This window comes from Urocitellus parryii, chromosome 10 (assembly GCF_045843805.1).
Source record: "Urocitellus parryii isolate mUroPar1 chromosome 10, mUroPar1.hap1, whole genome shotgun sequence".
NCBI classification, from domain to species: Eukaryota; Metazoa; Chordata; class Mammalia; order Rodentia; family Sciuridae; genus Urocitellus; species Urocitellus parryii.
In genome coordinates, this window is record NC_135540.1 from 64,797,018 (window position 1) to 64,818,549 (window position 21,532).

General features: G+C 47.5%; 1 protein-coding gene across 1 annotated transcript in view; it reads left to right on the plus strand.

Moving 5' to 3' along the window:
• The window catches only part of LOC144257142 (17-beta-hydroxysteroid dehydrogenase type 3-like), a 36,282-nt gene that overhangs the window by 643 nt on the left and 14,107 nt on the right, over window positions 1-21,532 (plus strand). Inside the window, exons 2-8 of the mRNA XM_077803115.1 lie at window positions 5,806-5,873; window positions 10,649-10,724; window positions 12,332-12,439; window positions 13,776-13,843; window positions 15,473-15,523; window positions 19,139-19,173; window positions 20,379-20,460. Of these exons, the coding sequence (XP_077659241.1) occupies window positions 5,806-5,873; window positions 10,649-10,724; window positions 12,332-12,439; window positions 13,776-13,843; window positions 15,473-15,523; window positions 19,139-19,173; window positions 20,379-20,460 (488 nt within the window). The remainder of the gene's footprint in view (window positions 1-5,805; window positions 5,874-10,648; window positions 10,725-12,331; window positions 12,440-13,775; window positions 13,844-15,472; window positions 15,524-19,138; window positions 19,174-20,378; window positions 20,461-21,532) is intronic.

Here is a 21,532-nt window from a genome sequence, read left to right on the forward strand (position 1 = left end):
GTTCTCAAGATGTCAGATGTGGCACCTGGGCCTGGTTCTCACTGATCACAGTGCTGTCTGTCGCCCCGAGGGATTTGTCTGGTGGAACCACCATGTGGGATTTTAGCCCCTGACCGAGTTAAGGTGAAGACCATGAGGTCACGGCTTTAGCATCTCCTTGAAGGAAATGCTAAGGTCTTTAGAAATACCATCCAGGGCTGGGGCTAGGGCTCAGAGGTAGAGCACTTGCCCAGCATGTGTGAGGCCCTGGTTTCGAGCCTCAGCACCACATAAAAATGAATAAATAAAAATAAAGGTATTAAACAAAACAAAACAAAAAAACCTTTAAAAAAGAAATATCGTCCAGGCTAAATAGGAAAGACTGTAACACTGTTATGGGGCTTTCAGAGAAAAACACAGAATACCCAGTTAAAATGGAGGTTCAGATAAACAAGTTCTGATTTTTTAATATATTGCAATCCAAATATTTCACGGAATGCATTATACTAAAATATTATTTGTTGTTTACCTGAAATTCAAATTAACGGGGCATCCTGTATCCTTCTTTGCTAAACCTGGCAACTTTACAAACATAACAATAGAAATTTTAAAACATTACCACATGGAACATTGTTTACAATGACAAGTGGATTTATAACCCATGCTGCCTCTGTGTGTGTGTGTGTGTGTGTGTGTGTGTGTGCGCACGTGCGCATGGCTCGGGGGCACGCATCTCCCCTGCTGGGAGGGCATGCTGTCTCCAGTGAACTCACCTAGTTCTGAGGCCTGGATATTCTGGATCCAAACGCCCTGCTCCACACAGACTCAATGCTCACACACTGGGTGGACTCAGGACTCTGCTCAGCCCCTGCCCCCTGATGTAGGATGCAGCCCCCCCCCAAAAAAAAAGTTCAAATGGACCAGAGAATTAGACCACTTGTGGACTCAAGGTGTAAAACCTAACTTTAAAAAATCTTTTTTTGGCACTGGGGATTGAAACCAGGGAGCTTTAACCACTGGGCTACATCTCTAGCCCTTTTTAAAAAATAGTTAATTTTGGATAGGGCCTCAGTGAGTTGCTTAGGGCCTTGAACCTGCCATTCTTCTGCCACAGCCTCCCAAGCTGCTGGGATTACAGGTGTGTGCCACCACATCTGGCCAGCCTCACCTGTTTTTATGAGTAAGAGGGAATAGAGTTATTGCATGCAAGAGTAGAATTTTGCTGAGGCATAGGTAGACTTCAGGGAGGACAAGTGGGGACAACAGGAAAACCCATCAGTAGAGACAGAAGTTTTCAACTTTACAGATGAGAGTACCCTGGGCTCCAAGCTTGATTTCCTTAATTATTTCCCTGGTATATATCTGTATAGGCTTGTGGTCCCAAAGTCAGGTAGCATGAGTTCAAATTCTTTGGTCTTCAGTTTTAGCAGTGAGACCTTGATCAAATGAAGAACTTTCCTCTTTTTGAGCTTCCTCAATGATGAACAGAGGATCGTGACACCTTCTGGGCTTGTTTTGAGCATGCAATGAAGTCACACACCTATGACACTCAGAATAGTACATGCAGAAAGCGATCGTGATCACCATCATCATACCTGTCATTACCTTAACTACGAGGGTGATTGTGAATATTCCCCTCGGGGGGTGGGGAAGGCAAGATGTACAATAACCTTGAGCGGGTACCTTGGCCTTGAAATATTGGTGTCAAGGTCATTCACGGGTGTGTGTGTACTTAATGCAGTGAATGTCCAAATTGGGACTCTGTTGAGAAAGATGAGAGATTCTGAGTAAGGGAGAAAAAAATACCACCTCTTTAAATAGAAGGATATTGAAAACCTTGCAATTTTCCTCAAGTTTGGCTCAAATCCCAGATTACACATGCCATTATTTTTTAAGTGTTGTTTTTGGTTGTTAGCATTTTCTTATGTCAAAAACATAGTTTTTTAAGTGGGAGCATAATTTTCTATCGAATGGATGGATACTCTATAATTTCACATTCACTTACAAATTTTCTTCATTTTAGACAGAATTGGGAACATGCTTGTGAATAAATCATATACTTTTATGCTCATCTCCAATTGTTTTAAGAGCTCATTTCCTCGCAGTGGCTTGGAGATTTTGAACATCTTTAAGCATCTGTGCTTTCCACTGAAGTTAGGGTCATTTAACTTGTGAAAAAGGCCTGGTATTAGCTCAGGCTGTTACATCAAGCCACTGGACGCCAGTGGCTTAACCAACACTGATGTTCACAGTTGTGGAGGCTGGGACATCCAGAGCCTCGGCTGTTCTGGTGGCCGGTGAGCCCTCTTCCTGGTTTGTAGGTGGTGGCCTTCCCTGGGAGAGCAGAGACAGAGGAACATGCTCTCTGTCTTCTCTAAGGATTCTGATCCCAAGACGAGCTTCCCACCCTTTTGACCTGATTTGCACTTCCCAAGCCCTGGCCTCTGAATAGGATCCTGTCCAGGGTCGGGATTTCAACGCAGGATGTTTCTGGAGGGATACAAACATTCAGTGCCTATGAAAAGTGCCATCAACAGTGACACTCCCAGGAGTGTCATCCCCCCCAGAGATGGCATCTTAACTAAGCCCTGCTGTGAGAAGTGACGGGTGTCTTGGAGGCACTCGATAGACACCTTGGGGATGTTAGCAAACCAAACCGTGCCCCTGATAAGAGTTCCCTGTGCTGGACTCAGGCATCTGCCCGCTATTTCCCCCTGATGGTGGAAGCCAGTGACCTTCTCTCTCGAGTCTGCTTCTTTGAAGGTGAAGAGTGCCTCCTTGTTCTCACCTGGGACCTGCTCAGGCCAGTAGTGGCTGACCGTCCACAGACGGACGGGCTGTGTATTTGGGTGCTGAGGTTGGAGGGAGGCTTCAGCACCTCCTCTCCAAAGCCAAGTGTCTTCCACCCCCCAGGTCAGAAGGAAAGCCGTCCTTGTGGTCTGCACGAATCCTATGTGCTACAGTTTGGAATCCGAATGTCCCCAAAGGCCCCCGTCCCCTGCTTGTGGTGTTCTTGGGTGGTGGCAGAACCTTCAAGTAGGTTCTGGTGGAAGGAAACACTCTGACGTTCTCTTCACTCCCCAATGTCTGGGTCTCTTCTTCATTCCTGAAGCGTCCTTTCTCTGGACACAGGCTCCGTAACTGAGTGTCCTTTTCCGCCAGCATGTGGTCCCTCCCCTGGCCTCTGGGATTTCTTAGGACAGACCTACAGTGCCTTCCCTTCCAGAGATGGGGTGGCTTCTTGCTGTGTAAAGAGCTTTCCTGGGTCGGCAGTTTAGTGAGGATGTTTCTTGCCACAGAGTTTCTTGGCTTTACCCTGTTCCCTGGGTCTCTTGAATCTTTGCTGGAATGTTCTGTGGTTTTTCGAGTGTTCACAATGGCTTGGTTGAAGAATTTTTAATGCTTCAAAATCTGCTCAGATAATTCTAAAATCTGTGTTATCTCAACATTGTCACCTGATGATTTTCTTTTCCCTTCCGAACTAGAACTAGACTTTTTAAAAACTTTTTGCATCATCAGTGACTGTTCGGTGAACCTTGGGCATTTTGGGTTTTGTGTTGAGACTGGATCTCATCTGAATCTGCCTGCACTGGCCTACGCTGACATTTCTTCACTGTGGGGAGGAGGGGGTTCCACTTTTTCCCCTGCCAGGTAGGGTGGAGGCCCATGCTCTCTGCTTGGCCTCCGTTAAAGGGTGCTGCCTCCTTGCTCCTGCTGGTTGGGATGTGTGTGGGGGGGTCCTGGCTCCCTCCTAGGTCTCTGCTGGTACCACTCTGGCAGAAGGGGCAGGAATGCCTCTTTGCTGTTCCCCACAAAATCTCCAGGGATGTTTGGGGGGATGGCCTCATGACCACTGTGTGTGGCTGACCATGAGCTCTGCTCTGTTATCATCCCAGGGGAAGAGAGAGAGGAGGGGAGTGAAGGGTTGGGTATTTGTTAGTCCATTTTCCACTGCTATACCCAAATACCTGAGGCTGGGTTCTGTAAAAAGAAAAGAGGTTTATTTGGAGGCTGAAAGTCCAAACTTTGGTTCAGCTCTGGGGGATAAACCCCCAGATGAGCCTCTGGGGGACAAACCACACACAAACCACAGTACGTGACACTGGGTGGTGGTAGTGATGGCTCTCGTCACAGGGTCCCCAGGGTGGGAGTCTCCTCTTCCTCTCAGCCTGCTGGCAGAGGTGGGGCTGGGGCTGTAGTTTCCCCAAGGTGTCTGTTGAAAGGAGAGCAATTCTGTCTACACATTTTCTGTTTTGCTAGGATTTCCCTTTTCTTTTCCTTTAGATAGAGAGAGCAGACTTTTCTTGAGATTTCTATTTTATTTTTTTTTTTACATTTGCACCTGTTGGCATTTCTGGTCTTTTGGCTTCTCCAGCAATAAATCCAAACTATGGGAAGAAAAGAGAAATCCCAGGGACCCCCCACGGTCCTGTTCTGCAGAGTCTCTTAATATCCAGGTTTTCAAGTTGCATGTGAGAGAAGGGATAAGGGAAGGTCTTCCGGTCCATCTTCCTGGAAGCCTGCTCCACGCTGCCTCTTGGTTTAGTCTGTGTGCACATTTGGAGTCAGGCACTTGGAGCCCTGCTGGGAGCAGGTGGGAATAGGCAGGTGGGTGGCCTGGTGGCCCCCAGCCATGCCCACACTGCTCTCCCACCATGTCCCCTCCCTCCGCACCTGAACCCCAGGCCTTTCTCTGTCCTTGGCCACACAGAGGCAGCCCTGTCTTTCCTGGCCTTGCCACCCCCCGGGGTCCATCAGCCACAAACAACTGCCCCGACCCAGGCCCCAGAGCAGCAGAGAGAGTGAGGCCCTTCAGCAGGCCACGCCATGGCTGCTCAGGAGAGGCTGCGGTGGAAAGCCGGGGCTGAGCTCTGCGACTGCAGCCTGTCAGCCCCGACCTGGGCAGCAAGATTGAGTCCTGCTCCCGCAGACAAAGGGAACAATGGCCGCCCAGACAGCCAGCCTCTGGTCCCCTCCTGGCCCAGACCACTTCACCAGGGGCTCTGGGGCTCTTGAGAGGAGGTGGCGGGCCACCAGGCAGACAGCACCCTTTGTGCAGGAAATGCAAATCGTTTTCCACTTAGTGGGGGCTTCCCCTGGAGGCTGACCCAGTGCATGGGGAGACAAGGGTGCCTGATTCCGCACCATCCTTTACATGATCCCAGCCTTCAAATTTAAAATGGAGTGGCCACATCTCGTGGTTTTCATTTACATTTCCTGAGTGGAGAATGAAGTTTATGACACATGTATATCGAATCTAAAGAGATGGAAAAAAGAGACCAAGAATAAAAAGAGCCACTATCTCTTTGCCCAGATAAATCCTGCTAAGGATCATAGAGGCGCAGCCTAGAGTTAGAAAACCGGAGCATTTGGAAATGCACAGAAAGAGAAATACACCTGTCCCCTGCCCCACCCTGACCTGGGTCTCTCTGTGAAGGTGATAGAATTAGTGGGAGTTTCCTTCAGGAAATGGAAAGAGAAACCATCCCTTTTAGTGTAAGTACAGAGAATCTTGACTCCTGGGGCAAGGGGGCACCCCCAAGGGAGAGCGTGGGTGCCCTCAGAGAGGACAGGGACAGTGTGCCTCTCCCAAGCTCCAGTTATATTGGGGATCCCAGGGAAGCCTCCAGAGAGTCCCTCCCAGGTCCACTGTCAGCCTGGGCCCAGGTGACCTGTCATGGCAGTGGGGACTGGAGAGTCTGATGTTACCCTGCCGTCCATCCAAAGTCCAGAGGTGGACTTGGGCAGGAATCTCTGGAAACTCGAGCTCACACCCAGGTGCGTCCTCTGCAGTCAGGCTGCCTTCCAGGGGGATGTGCCTATAAGGACCGGAGGCCATCGCCAGGCTGGATGTGCATGTCTTTTTCACGGACCGCTTGTTAGCACGAAAGCTTGTAAGTTCTACTTTTTGTCACTCTGATGCATGACTTCTTGGCTGTTAATGCCCAGAGAGTGCTGGAACCAAATCACATGCTGAAAGATGGCCTGGCTTCGTCCCTCCACCTCTAGCCACTTGGGGGGCATCTGGGAAGGCACCCCATCTCCGCATGGCAGAGGGCCATCCCCATTCTTCTCAAGGTCCTGCCCTGGCAGCTCCAGGTGAGGGACAGAGTCGGCCTAGAGTCACCGGCTAGCTCTGTCTTGTGCCAATGCGGGGGAAACAGCCGTCTGCTCTTGGGACCTCCATCTGTGTCCTTTGCCATGTGGGGCGACATCTCAGGCAAATGAGAGTCCCCTTGATGTCTAAACGGCTCCAGCTGCTCTCCGCTGGCCCCTTTCATCTGGCCTTCCATGGAGATAGCAGCTTTCCATTGTTTTCTGGTTCCTCTCGATTCATGTTGTTCCTGGGCTGCTTGGCTTCCACCCTGGAATTTCTGACCCAGGCTGGGGCTGTCGTGAGCCCGTGACAGTGTGCCATGGCTCTGAGAGGAAGAGAGAAAGGGACAGTCACCCAAGAGTGCATAACATTCATAGAAACCCTACAGAGGTCACAAAAAATAATAGAGTCCTGTGTCCCTGGTCAACCAGCGTCCTTGAAGCTGCCTGTGTGTTATGCCTTACATTTCTGTTCCCTCACCCCACAAATGTAAACACCGCCATGAACGCTGTGTTACTGATTTCCTTGCTTTTAAATAGGACAGTTTTATTACATACATGTGCTCCCTTAAACAACAAATGGGTTGGGTTGTTTGTTTTGAACCTCATATAAATTGAGTCATATGCATTTTTACAGTCTGTACTGGTCGAAACTATGCTTTTGAAATCCATTCATGCTGATGTGTGTAGAACATGGTCCACTCATTTTCAGTGCTGTGTAGTATCCCACAATCATAACACTATAGTATTTCAATGTGTCCAGCTTTAGTTTTTCTTTCCTTTGTTGGCAGATATTGAAGTTGCCCCCCCCTTTTTTTTTGGTATGAACAGGTCTATCTCCCAGAGGACAGGCACAGATGTGGAGACCACACCACAGTCAGATCTGATCTGATCATTACATACTGTGTATATGTACTGATCCATCACACTGTAAAATTGCTAGGATTCAATTTAAAAAATGTATATAATAAAGCCAAAAAAATTGTTGTCAGTTCTCAGCTGACCCTATTCCTGGTTGAGATTTTGGATCTTGCCTATCTATTTTCCAGCAAGCAAGAATTTAGGGGTTGGATTCTGTCTTCGCTGTCACCTTTCCTGTGGATTTGTTTGTCTAGAAAAGAATCCTTTCCCATGGTTTGGTAAGGACTTTAGGGGATAGCAAAACTGGCTGTGTATGCACTCTCCTCTCTCCTTCTCTGTAGTGTAGATCCAGGCTGTATCTCTAATCACACCTGACATTTATTCCCCACCACTTTGCTGGAGACCTGTCAGTCTTACCATTGATCCCGACAGCCAGCTTTCCAAACCACAGGGTCTTCTGCAGGGTTTACAAGCGCCCACTTCACCAGCTGTGGTGTTCCTGAGGTTTACCCAGTCCAAGTCCCTGTCAAATGTCTGTGTGCTCCATCCAACAATTCCTGCAGGACAAACAAACATCTCCCACTGCGAGGGTGTGTCTGTCACCTCTCACATAGACACTTCCACACAAGCCATTCACTTAGGCAATCCGGGGTTGGAACCCTTATATCTTCCTGGGGAATTCGACCTTTCACGAGTTTTAGTTCTAGTAGTGCTTACTTGCTTAACACCCATTTTGATTAATATTAATAAAGCCCTGCCTTTTTCTCTTTGGTTTTTACTTGCTGCTTGTCTTTCTTTGTCTCTGCAGCTACGTTGGGTAATCATGGATGATAAAATCATGTTTCCCAGATCTGGGGAAGGCCAAGATCAAGGCACAGCAGATCTGGGGTCTCCTGGGGCTCCTTCTCTGCTACCGAGATGGTGGCTCTGGCTGGTCCTTGCCCAGTGAAGAGCAGAATCAGGCTGCTCTCTGAAGCCTGTCCTATAAGGGCATTGATCAGGACCTAATCACTTCCTGAAAGGTCGCACCTCTTAATACCATCAAATCCCAGCGTAGGCATTTTGGAGACATACACATGTAGATAGTTTAACTATATTATGTCGTTCACACTTGTGTATGATTTATATACACATGAACATGTATGTCTATATATGTGTACACACACACACACATAAACACACACACTGATCATCTAGATCTACCCTGAGGTGTCACATTGCTTGCAGGAGATGCTGTGTGACACCGTAGCACTGTCTCTCCCGGTGAGCCTATTAAAGTCATATAAGGGGGAAAAATAACACTGGAAATTAAGTGAATGGAAAAATTGAAATAAGATAGGCTACTGTAACAACTCCACAGACACGCCAATACATGTTACTTGGTTAAATCTACCCGTAGGTAACAGAGACTCAGGTGAAGCTAAGAAACCAAAACCCAATGTTGAAGGAAAGTCAAAAAATGGAGGAGTGGGAAAAAGTCAATTTGGAAAATGCAAACCAGAAAAGAGGACTAGGAGCAATGTCCATACCCAACAAGATGTAACTCAGGACAAGGAGTGGTGAAGGAGGAAAATCATATTGATAAAATTCAGGTCACTGGTATCGAACTTATTCTATTCCTGCCAATATTATGTCGAAATATAAACATAATACAAATATAAACAGAATCTAAACAAAATAGAAATGATTGAAAAATTCACCACACGGTGGGAGATCATCATGTCTTTTTCAGAAAAGGAAATATGAAGAAATCTAAAGTACAACCAGGGTTGTAAGGTAGCAGGACTCTTGGGACCCAGGAGGCCTGTCCCCCGTTCAGGTCCGTCACTAACCTGCTCACTGCGGTTCCTCTCGGCCTCGGGGCCTGTGGCCTCTGACCCCTCTTAGGTGAAAAAGGTCCTGTGCTTTGCTTCCAGATACAAGTGTGGTTTCAATTCCATAGGGACCAGTATCCAGGCTCTATCAATCCCTGGCATGTTGGACACCTGACCTACGTCATGCCTACTCCTTTCCCCTGCCTCAGAAGCCACCAAAATAGATAGATAAATAAATAAATAAATAAATAAATAAATAAATAAATAAATAAACAAACAGAATAAAAATGGTCCTGGTAATTCACACATGCTCAGCCACACTGATAATTGAAAAAAACAGAAATTAAAACAATGAAGGGCTACATCAGGTTGAAAAAGGTGTGAACATCAAATAGATATTAATGAGACCGTGGAGAGACGGTCATGATCATGCTGTAGATGACACAGTGTGAAGGGAGGGCGGTTTGACAATAGTATTCGAATTTGACAAGCATGTAGCCTGAGACGTGGCGATTCCACCCGTCCACTCCAGGAATCAGTCTACAGACACGCCAAGAGGGCTTCTTCTGTAGTGATACTGGCAATAGGAAAGTTTGAAAATAACCTAGGTACTCAGCAAAAGGGGAACTACAGAACACTAGGGAGCAATGAAGAAAGAGTCATGTGGTCCTTCAGGGCCCAGGGTAGAGGTGGATACAGCTCCAGAGACAAGACACATCATTAAGGGAACGTTGCAAGACCGTAGTTAAGATGTCAATTATGGAGGATTTGGAGACATTGATCCCCCAAAGCCAACTTTCACTCCTATCTGTACCTATACATGCCACAGGAGCAGGGAAGTCGGAGCAGGATCCATACCGCACGGGAGGCAGAGGAGCCATGTGGGGAGATGGGACTAGGGGACATTGGGACTCTTTTTGCCTTGGTGTTGTTTGAATCTTCTACAACGAGATGTAGCTCTGTGATTAACAATGCAGTTTGCTAATTAAAATAGAAAAAAGATGTAAATGTTAAGTCTCCAACTCCAGAGATTTTTTACTTGGATGGTTTTGGTGGGAATGGGTAGATCTTGACGGCTCCCCAGGTGGTCCTGACACCTGGACCTGAAGAGTGCACAGGAGGGTCCTGGGGGCCACATAGTCAACTCTATAACTCGGCTCCTTCCATGTTTTCGGGAACATACAATTATTTATTAAAATCACAGCTAAGAAACATTGTTTTAAATTGTGAGGCACTGGCCTAGACCCTGCTACCGGATGCAGCTGTCCCTGGGTACCTGAGCAGGACTGGTAACCCTGTGGAAACCAAAAACCACGGATGCTCAGATCTTTTATACAAGACACCACAGTACTTTGTCTGAGATCTATACACATCCTCTGAACATTTCAAATCATCTCCAGGTTACTGAAATGGTTTTTTAAATATGTATATTATTTAGGGAAGAATGACGAGGGAAAGAGGTCTGTACATGTTCAGTACAGATATGATTATTTTCTCCCAAATATTTCCAACCTGTGATTGGTTGACTCCATGGATGTGGAATCCCAGAATCTGGAGACCTGGTAGTATATGGTCCCTAATATGATGAGTTCCTATGCGCAGCGAACCCCACGTGTTCCAGACGTTGGGCCTGTAGAAGAAAAGCATTTATTGTAGTTCCTGGTACAAATGTCACATGTGACAAAGCTTCAGTTACTATGACAATGCCGCTGTCAGCCCTGTCCAGGGGACCGTGTTGCCTGTCACTCAAACCCTTTGTGCCTTCTGCATGGTGAAACCTGGAGAAACAAGTACTGCATCCTATAACCCAGAGAGACAGCTTCGGACCAGTCCACCTGGCAAGCAAGCCTCCTGCCCACACTGATTAACATCTTCATCCTTCCCCTCCCACTCCCTAGTTGGCAAAATGTGGACGCAACATGGTGCTTATCAGCCAGACCCTGGAAAAACTGCAAGTCCTTGCCAGGGAGATTGGTGAGTGATGCCCCAAAGAAGGGAAGTTCTCATGGAGCCCCCAGCCCAGCTGGCCCTGTCCTGCCTGTGGATTCCCAGTTGGGCGTCTGCAGCCTGGGGTGACCTTGGTGCCAGGGAGAACCCAGTTTATGAGGTGAAGCTCAAGGTTGAAGGTGCAGGCTCCAGCTCACCATGCATTCGTGGGCTGGGGGAGGCAGGCAGAGGCTCAGGCACAAGTAGGTCCACCATCTTCTCTGACCCAGGGGCTTCATGCTTAGAACGACATCTGCTCTCGCAGAGGTCTCAGCTGCTTGGTAGCTTCTGCGGTTCTTTTCAAAAGCAGGATCAGTGTTAGGGCCTTCCTGTATCTATGCCTTGCTCCTTGCAGGAGGGTGAGTGATAAGGTTTCCTGGTGCTAGTCAGAGTTTTTAAAAGAAGATCTGATCAAGGGTTGCCATGTATGGTTTCAAGAGTTGTACACCGTACAACCCACAGAGACAGCTCTTATGCCATAATGTTTTATTAAGATGATTTGCTTAGAAGTATCATTAGTTAATATCGACCATGTTAATTTAATTTATTAGTGAATAAGCTTTCTAATGCAAAGGGATGGGTCTTCAATTGTGAAGATTTGTGAGGGCCGTGGCAGGCTGTCTAGGATCAGCCATATTTGTCTGGGGAGGTTTGGGATGGGGTAGACGTGGGAGTTGGGGCTGTGCAGTCACACCCAGAAGGCTCAGTGACCTTAAACTGTTGAATTCTGCTTTTGTTCTGCGTCTGCCGATTAGAAGTAACTTTTGCTCAGACCCAGATACTCTTGAGGGCTTTCCTCACAGTGGTAAACTGTGCTTTTCATCATCCTTTTAAAAGCAAGCAGTGTCTTCAAGAGAATCCCATTTCCCCAAACTGTGCCTCATTCTGGCTCCTCAGCACAGTGGGCCTCACTCACTCCAAAGGGAAAGGGATCTCACCAGGGAATGGCTGAAGTGTCTGAGGCTCTGTCCTCCGCCCGAAGACCCCTCGCACAAGGCATGCTAACAGAGCAGTGGACAGGGCACTGAGCGTGGTGCCAGCAGAGTGTGGGTGCCTGGGGCCAGATGCTCGCTTCCCTGAGCCTCGGCCTGCGGTGGCACCTGGGGACAGGGCTGACTTCATGTGGGAGGGAGATTAAGACAGGACATGGCATAGACAAGTGCTCCAGTGCTGGACAGTCGGGGGCTGGTGTGACCCTTCGGAGGGGACCTGACCCTGAGCAGAGGCAGCATTAGATCTGGCTTTTGGCTGGAGTCTGGGGTCTCAAGCTCAAGCCGTCACCTGAGGCGCTTTGGAAGGGATGGCCGGCCCCTCGCCTGTGGTCTGGGGCCCCACTTTGAGAGCGGAGGCATTGCCATTCGGCCCATTTCAGGGTGTTTCATGCCCCCTGGGGTGACCGTGGAAGCCCAGAGTAGGCCCCAGATTGCCCACCACCCTCCCAGGGGGTATCCAGTGCTCCCTTATTTTCTGGGGGGGCTTCTGGCTGTCCTCTTGAACGGCTGCTTAGGGACCGTAGGAGGGTCCCCGGAACTTGAAGGTCCAGAGAGGGACTTGCCCGCTTGTTCCTTAAACGTCACACCTTGGCCCTAATGCAGAGCAAACCACAGGGAGCCGTGTGAGGGTGATCCAAGCAGATTTTACCAAAGATGACATCTATGAGTCGATCAAAGAAGAACTGAAAGGCTTAGAAGTTGGAATTTTAGGTGAGTGCATTGCAAAATGCGAAGCTTGGGATGCACAGTGAAAATAATCATCTTGATGATGCTCAAGTATTTCTTGGTAGCTTAAACCTAACCCACGACTGTATTTTAAGCTGTAGCATGAAAATGATTATTCTGCAGCCATCACAGGATTCAAAAATTAATATATGGTCAAGGGACGTGTCAGACTTCCATATTCTGACCTTCCAAACTAGATTTTTTAATATGAAAGTGAATTTTCTTTCACAGACCTGACGTTGATGTTTGATAGCAAAAAAACGATCCCAGAAACACTGACCTGAAGGAATTCGGTCAGCAAACAGACGCAGGAGGTGTCATCCACGAAGCAGAGCCAGTGTGGTGGTTGGAGAGCTCACATCTTTTGCTTTCAGAACACAAGACAGTATTTTTCTGTAATTATTTATAGAGAAGATATCTTCTAGCCACATGCGAAGTGCAATATTTGTGCTGTACATAGAAGAAAGTAAGCTTTGGTTTCTAAACTTCCTGCTGAATTTAAAAGATAATTACATTTTCACAAGTAAAAATGGGAAGCATATCATTGCAGAAAAGTTGGAAAGGACTGGAAGACTTAGGCACATAAAAGAAATATGAATTTCTTTCTTTCTTTTTTTTTTCTTTCTTCTTCTTCTTAGTTTTTCCTGGACTGAACCCAGGGTGCTCTACCATGGAGCCACATCCCTACATCCTTTTATTTTTTATTTAGAGACAGGGTCTCACTAAGTTGCTCTGGGCCTTGCTGAATGGCGAAGGCTGGCTTTGAACTTGTGATCCTTCAGCTTCAGCCTCCTGAGTTATTGGGATGACAGGCATGGGCCACTGCACCCAGCTATGAATTTCTTAAAATCCCCCAAATTCAAGATAGCATCTTGTTGTGCATTCTTCCCAACCTATATACATATTTTCAAAACTGGGATCATATGTACATGCATTTTGTAACAAGAAAAAAAAATCCACTTGTATCACAAATGTCTTCCCGTGTCTATAAAATTCTCAGCAGCCATAGTTTTTTTTTTTAATTTTTTTTTATCGGTTCCTTTTAGTTACACATGACAGTAGAGTGTCTTTTGACATGTCATACCGACACAGGGCCTAACCTCGCATTTTGTGGTAGCAGCCATGGTTTTTAGTGACTGGGCTGCAGACCGACCTGACCTGGTCTGGTTCGCGGGCCTCCTGTTACAGACGACGTGTTTTCTGCCATCTGTTTCCTTACTGCTGTCAAATCCTGTTGCATTGAACAACGTTGTATATGGATATTTTTGTCCAGGTTTCTTCAGGCTCTTCTGACCCATTCTTGTCTTGTGTCTTTGGTCAGTCAGCAACGTTGGGATGCTTCCAAACCTTCTCCCGAGCCATTTCCTCAGTGTGCCGGATGAGATCCAGGTGGGCCGTGTTCTAGGTGGGGTTTCTTCCCTCCCAAGTACACAGGGAACATGACGAGCACAGGTGACTATGTGCCGCTGGACCATCATTCTTTGGAGGCTCTGTGCCCTGCTTTATAGAAGAGTAATTCTGCCCAACAAATTCAGGGACAGTATGATGTACCTGGGAGCTAGTCCACTCTTTGGCTTTAGTCTGTTTCCCTAAATAATAAGATTTATTCAACTTTCAGTGTGAGGGGTGTACAGCCATCCTCGGTATCTAAGAAGGACTGGTTCCAGGGCCCCCTGGAATATCAAAATCCATGGAGGGCATGGAATTTGCATACAACCTGCACAAATCATCCAGTATGCTCTAAGACTTCCCTTATAATGCCCAATAAAATACAAATGTCCTGCACATAGTTGTTATACTATATTGCTTAGGAAATAAGGACAAGAAAAAGTCTGTATGTATTCAGTATGGGTGCAATTATTTTTTTAATATTTATTTTTTAGTTGTAGTTGGTTGGACACAGTACCTTTATTTTATTTATTATTTTTATGTGGTGCTGAGGATTGACCCCCAGGACCTTGCACATGCTAGGTGAGTGCTCTACCGCTGAGCCACAACCCCAGCCCCAGGTTCAATTTTTAAAAAAACAATTTTGATCCATAGCTGACATGGAGCCTGTGAACATGGAGGACTGATTGTGTCTGACTCAGACTCTGTGGTTGGAGGTGCTGTATGCTCAGTGATCTCGGCTCAGGCCCATGGCTGCCGGTGTGGTCAGGGGTAAATGTTTTGCATTGAACAGTCCTCAAAGGCAGGCCGTTGGCCATTCTCATGGCCCTGAGCTGTGAAGTCATGGGGTGCACCAGTAGCTCAAGGAGGTGTGCCTTTGCATGCCCGTAATCCCACCCCTACACTATGCCTCTGCACACCTATAATCCCAGCATCCTGGAGGCTGAGGCAGGAGAATCACGAGTTCAAAGCCAGCCTCCGCAACTTAGCAAGGCCTAAGCAGTTCAGTGAGAACCTGTCTCTAAATAAAATATTAAACAAAAGGGTTGGGGATGTGGCTGAGTGGTTAAGTGCCCTGGGTTCAATCTTCCCTGGTACCAAAAGAGAGTATTGCGTCACATGTTGTTGCTGGCCCAGGAAAAGATCCAAATTCAAAGTGTGTTTTCTACCACACAGGTGTTGGTTTTGCACCTGTGAAGGTGAACCATCCTGAGTCAGGAATCCTCGGTATCTTACTGTGAAAAAATTTATTCCTCCTAATTTTTCCAGCAGACTCTTAATTGATTTCTATCTGGGCTGGGTGCGGTGGCGCATGCCTGTCATCCCAGCAACTTGGGAGGCTAAGGCAGGAGGATCTACAAATTCGAGACCAGCCTCTAAGAAATCAAAATGGCTGGGATGCAACTCTGTGGTACAGAGCCCTGGGTTCAATCCCTGGTTACACTCCCTCCCCAGTCCCAAGTCATACCTGGGTAGAATTGTCAAGTGAATGTCAGATGTTACTGGATTCTGGGGCTCCTGTCAGGAGCCTCATATGAAGGCTGAGGTGGAGGCTCCCACCGGCCGTTTTCCTTTGCCCACTCTAGCCCTGCTGGTTGGCTGATGTGTGGTTGTGATTTCTTATTTCAGAGCCTCATCCAGTGCAACGTCACCTCCGTGGTCAAGGGACATGGCGCCCCTGTGCTAATTGAACCGTGGTGGCTGTTGGAATTCTGAAGTGCGGGGGGGTGTCCCCCCAGCCCCAAGGGGGAGGACGGCCTGAGACACAACCTGGAGACTGTCTCAGCCATGGCTCTCTCTCTCGAGTATCTGCAGCCTGTTTTCACATTCAGTTTGGTCATGCGTGAGGCCTGTAATGCTGGGACTTGTTCAGAATTCCAGGGACATTTAAAAAGTTTAAACGCTTTCTCTGATTTGAGGCTTTGTAAATAGAATACAGTTCACTCTGTTGGGGGAAATGCCAGAGGGCTTGACTTAGGTTTCCTGGACTTTTGTGGTTCAATATGTATTTACTGAGTTGAAGTTCAAGATCATCTATCCCATTGTCTTCTCTTCCCCATGGTTTTGCTTTCCACAGTCTTAGTTATCTGTGGCCCATCCTGGTGCAAAAATATCAAATAGAAAATTATATATATATATAATTTTCTATATATATATATATAATTTTCTATATATATATATATATAATTTTATATATATATATATATATATATATATATATATCTATATATATATATATCTATATATATATATATATCAGGGATTGAACCCAGGGGTGCTTAACCACAGAGCCACATGCCCAATCTTTTTTTTTTTTCATTTTGAGGCAGGGTCTTGTTGAGTTGCTGAGGGCCTTGCTAAGTTGCAGAGGCTGACCTTGAACCTGCCTCAGCGTCTGAGCTGCTGAAGTTATAGGCGTGTGCCACCATGCCAGGCTGGAAATTCTGTATTTTGAGGGAGAAAGAGAGAGGGAAGTCACATTCACATTACTTTTACCACAGTGTGCTATTATAATTTTTCTGTTTTGTCACAGAGGCTGTTAATCTCTTACCAGGCCTAGTTTATAAACCAAACTTTACCATGGCGCATGGAGGGGTAGTTCTACCCTTGATTTCAGGCTTCCACTGAGGGTCTTAGACGGTATCCCCACAGGTCAGTGGAGACGACTGTATTCCGACCCCAGCGAGGCGGCTGATTGGTTGGTCAGCACTGGGCAGGTCACCTAGCTCCCTGAACCCCAGATTCTGCCCCTGTTACTAAAGCGTGCTGGAGCAAGCCCTTAGGCACAGTCTGCCCAGAGACCTTTGGCTCTTCAGCTGCATTCTCAATTTAGGTGACTCCCCCAAAGCTACCCTATCCTATGCCTTTGCATGGAGAAGAAAGAGGCGCCCCTCTTGCGACAGACAGTTTAGAGAAAGGTTCCTCTTAAGAATGGATGCAGTCTCAGGCCACGTGGCTTGGTGGGTAGATGATGCTTTTTTTTTTTTTTTTTTGGTACTGGGGAGATTGAACCCAGAGATGCTTAGCCACTGAGGACACCCCTAGCCCTTTTTATATTTTATTTAGAGACAGGGTCTCACTGTGTTGCTTTGGACCTTGCTGAGTTGCTGAGGCTGGCTTTGAACTTGTGATCCTCCCACCTCAGCCTCCCCAGGTGCTGGGATGACAGGTGCGCTCTCTGGTGCCCTGCTTGATGGTGCTTTTTTTGTGAATATGATGTTTCCCCTTCCTCTGAGGGGTAGAGTCCCCTCCCTCTACTGTAGCTAGCCAGTCAGCCCTGGGCTTTCAACCTTTCGTCCCCGGGCAGCTGAGCACCTTGCTCAGTATACAAAGTGGACAACTGTGCAAGGCGTCCTGGTGACCACTCTGGAAGAGCAGGGGAACTGCAGCGATGAATGAGGTCTGATCCCTGATTTCAAAGAGCTGGGACCCTGGATGGAGAACAGGGAAGCTCAATGTCACTAGTCCAAATGCCGAGTATTGACGATGAGGGTGCTCGGCCATGGGGTCACTGTCAGCAGAAAGAGGGGCGATGGAAGCCGATCAGACACACACACAGATCGTTTTCGGGAGGATAAGTGGGGCGACCACAGTTATTTCCAGTGCTGCTTGTTTCTGTCAGCATGCTGGAATTTTATAGTTTTCTGCTCCGTCATTACTGAGCACACACGTTCTTTTCATGCTGAGCAATCGGTGGCCGTGGGCAGCTCTCTGCTAGATGTCACTTTAAGTTTTATATATCCAGCGTTGTCTGCAGCCTTACCACTAGAACCCCCCACAGTATTTAACACACTGATCTTTCCATCTTGGGCTGTTTGATCATTTGGGTTTCCCCAAATGGATGTGACAACATTCTGATTCCTTTAGCAAAGAAATGCTTTGATTTGTTTTTTAAAAAATTGTTTTACTTACTGACAGACACTAAGTTCCCTGAGTAACAAAGGCAAGTAATGAAAGGTAGCGTCTCAAGATGCCAGGCCCTAATTGGCCTCACTGGTTCGAAGCATGGCCGGTGTTGCCTAACGACTTCAAAGATGTCATCTGAAACCTGTTGAGCTCCCTCTAGGTCAAGGGCAGGGTCAGGGGAATGAGTTGGAGGGCAGGGGAGTGGGTGTGCGTTTGGGGACAAGGCTGCCTCTCCAGTTGGGACCATTCACCCAGCAAGGCTGGGGAGCTTGTATGGGAGACTTTGGGGGTGGGCTTGTGTGTCCAGCAGGACTTAATGTTCCCGAAGAAGCTGAGAATCAGGGAGGGTGCAGGACACCCCAGTGCCCATTTCCTTCTCTCACCTCCCTCCAAACCCCACATTTCAGTGTCAGCCCAGGGTGTTCTAGAGAGTTCTGCTGCCCCCTCCCCATGGGCCCCTGTAGGGAAGACATTATACGGAGGGTCTCTGAGACAGGGATGGGGGCCTGGCCTAGGGGACAGGAGCAGTGTCAAGAGAGAGTCCACTGAGAAGCTGCTGCAGGGCTCTGGATAGCACAGAGATATTGGCCAAAATATGCTGCTGATTCCCAGGTCCTTGATTTCTGTCCCTTTTTCTTCCACTGGAATCCTTTCTGTCTCAGACCTGCTTCAAGGACAAAACCTGATTTCAGTACTGTTGTATTTTGGAGAACATTTTAGACCATGGGCAGCCTCTTTCTTATTTTTTTTTTTTTTTGAGCAGGGATTGAACCCAGGGCACTTAAGCACTGAGCCACATCCCTAGCCTTTTTAATAATTTATTTAGAGACAGGGTCTTACTAGTTGCTTAGAGCCTCTCTAAATTGCTGAGGCTGGCTTTGAACTTGGGATCCTCCTGCCTCAGCCTCCCGAATACACTAGAGTGACAGGTGTGTGCCACCACACCCAGCTTTCTTTTTTAATTCTTCAAATGTGTGCCTTGTAATTATTTAGTAAAAAGCATTATTTATTTATTTATTATTTTGCATTACTGGCGATTGAACCTAGGTACTCATGCTAGGCAAGTGCGCCACCACTGAGCCACATCCCCAGCTCTTTTAAATTCTTTGGTTTTGAGACAGGACCTCACCAGTTGGCTTAGGGTCTTACTAATTTGGCTGAGACTGACCTCCAACTTGCCATCCTCCTGCCTCAGCCTCCTGAGAAGCTGGGATGACAGGTGTGCACTACTGTACCTTGCAAAAAGTCTTCTTTAATCAACATGTAGGCTTAGAACAAGCAGGGAAGACCTTTCCAGGGGTGGCGGGTTGGGATTGGGAAGGGGCTTCTCCAGTGTCTTGTAATTTGCTCCTTCCTCGGTCAGGGCCTAAGTGTGGCCTTCTCTTCCAGATGACACAGCTCATTCTGAAACCCATGGAATCAAGGTAAGGTCACTGCTGGAAAACTTTGGAGTCACATGGCCTCCCTGACCTGTTGTCAACCCACCTGGGGACGTGGGGGACAGCGTTCAACCCGCTGCTGCCTTAACCAGAGATAAAGACTAGAATGAGAAGACTCGGAGGTTTTTGGGGAAAAAAGTAACATTCTGGGCCAGGCAGCTCCTCAGACAGACTTGCACTTGGAAGGTCAAGTGTGATGCAGGGGAGGGAGGGAGGCAGCCGTGGTGTCAGCACACCTTGGATTAAACAAAATTAACTCATAAAAGAAGCCAGTTGGCCTGAGGCCAAGAGTATGTCTTTGTTAGTATGAATTTCAGCTTTGGTCAGAATGAAGACTCTGATACATGGGTAAAAATCTCCACTGTATCAGTTCCTTCATTTATTGTGAGTTTATATCATCCTCTCTCTATACCTGTTGGGGGGCTGGTTTTTCCTCAGATCCTAAAATTAAAAGCAAATGGTTGTTAGGTTTATCTTTCCTAGAGGGCACTCTAACTTGTAGTTTTGTGCCCCCCACCCCAGTGCACCTAACTGGGAAGGACTGAGGATGCTGAATTTCAAAAAGACAAGCAAGGTCCCTGGACACTTGTGCAGAGCTGATGCACTATCAAATTCTACCAGAGGGGCTGGGGTTGTGGATCAGCAGTAGTGCACTTTACTAGCATGTGCAAGGCACTGGGCTCAATCCTCAGCACCACATAAAAATAAATAAATAAAATAAAGGTATTGTGTCCAACCACAACTAACTAACTAACTAACTAAATAAATAATTCTGCTGGAGATGGGATTCCATATATGACACGTGACGTGTGTTAGGGTGACTCTCTGGGCCCAGAGAGACCTAGAGCTCCTGTGGTCATACTGAGGGCGGAAGGTCCCTGCCCCTGAATCTTGTCTGAGCAGGGTTGGCTGTCTGTACTTTGACATGGAGACCCTTGTCCTAGCAGATTCTTTGTTTCCAGTAAAAAAGCCTTTAATGTCACATGGCTGCCGAGTGACACCATTGTGTGGTGTCCTCCTCAAGAACTTAGGGGAAGTTCAGCTCCTGTTCTTGGCAGCAGAGCTCTGGGCAGCCGTGGTAGTCTGGGGAGGCTGGAGTTGGATGGTGCTCATAGGAGACCCTTTGGTTTCCTTCCACCGAGTTGGGATCAAGCTGCAAAGTAATGGAAGTTTGCTTCTTTGCCCTTTAGGCTGAGGGGGCTCATCTTGAACATTTCTTCTGGGGTAGCGCTCTGCCCATGGCCTCTGTACACTCTTTACTCGGCTTCCAAGGTGAGGAATCAGCTGTTTGTGCCTCTCCCTTCTTCTGCTGGGGGGCGGGTGTGTGTCCCAGTTGGGATGCTTGGCTGGTTGATGGAGCATTGCCTGGAGGCAGTCTCATAGGTACAGGGTGAGCTAGCCAATGGGGAGTCTGTATGCAAATTATAAAGACACGCCCCCTCTGCGCAGCCAGCCCAGGAGCTGAGCCCAAGGGCCTCCTAGACTGGAGGTCCTGGCTCACTTCCCACCGACCCCGGTGACTTCCTAGCCTGGTGTTGGCAAGCCCTTGTCACAAAAACAGCCCTGGGATAGCACGTGCCTTACCAGGAAGAGCATCCGCAGGAATTTAATCGGTTTGCAGTGGCCCTGGCGATATATTCACACTAAATGGACTCAGGGATATATTATCCTAAAATACACATTCATGTTCCTGATGCTCTCAGGACCTCTTCCGAGGCCAGGGGATGAAGTGCACATGCCGGTCATGACAAGTCACTGCAGTTCCTCTATTTTCTCCTCCCCTGCCCTAAATTTGTCCTGGTATAATTGACAAATAAATTCAGCATGTGATCCACAGCAGGGGCATATGCTTTGATGAGTGCACAGAGTGTGACGTGATTGTTAGCGTAACCTTGATCTCATGTACTTATTGTTCTGCGGGGAGAACTCTGAAGATCTACTCTCTTAGAAATTTTCAAGTATATAATATGCTGTGTTGTACTGTAAGGGTCCGGCGAAACGTCGGAGTAAGAGACCACAAGAGACTCTCTTATGCAACAGCAGAAGGGTGGGTTTATTTGGAGACCAGCATGCTGGGGCCCGAGCTCTCTATAGCAAAGAGAGATAGAGCCCTGAGAACTGCTTGAGCAGAGCTTATATACTTTTCTTGGAGAGGGCAGGGAGGGAAGTTCATTGATGGGTCAGGGCGAGTGAGCAGTTTGCCTGCAACCGAGTGAGGGAGTGCATCCTGCAGTTTGGCAGTTGGGGACAGCACATCCTGGGAACAAGATAAGCAAACAGTTCACAGTTGGGGACAACACATCCTGGGAACAAGATTTCAACAGTGTTCTGTTAAGCATATAGA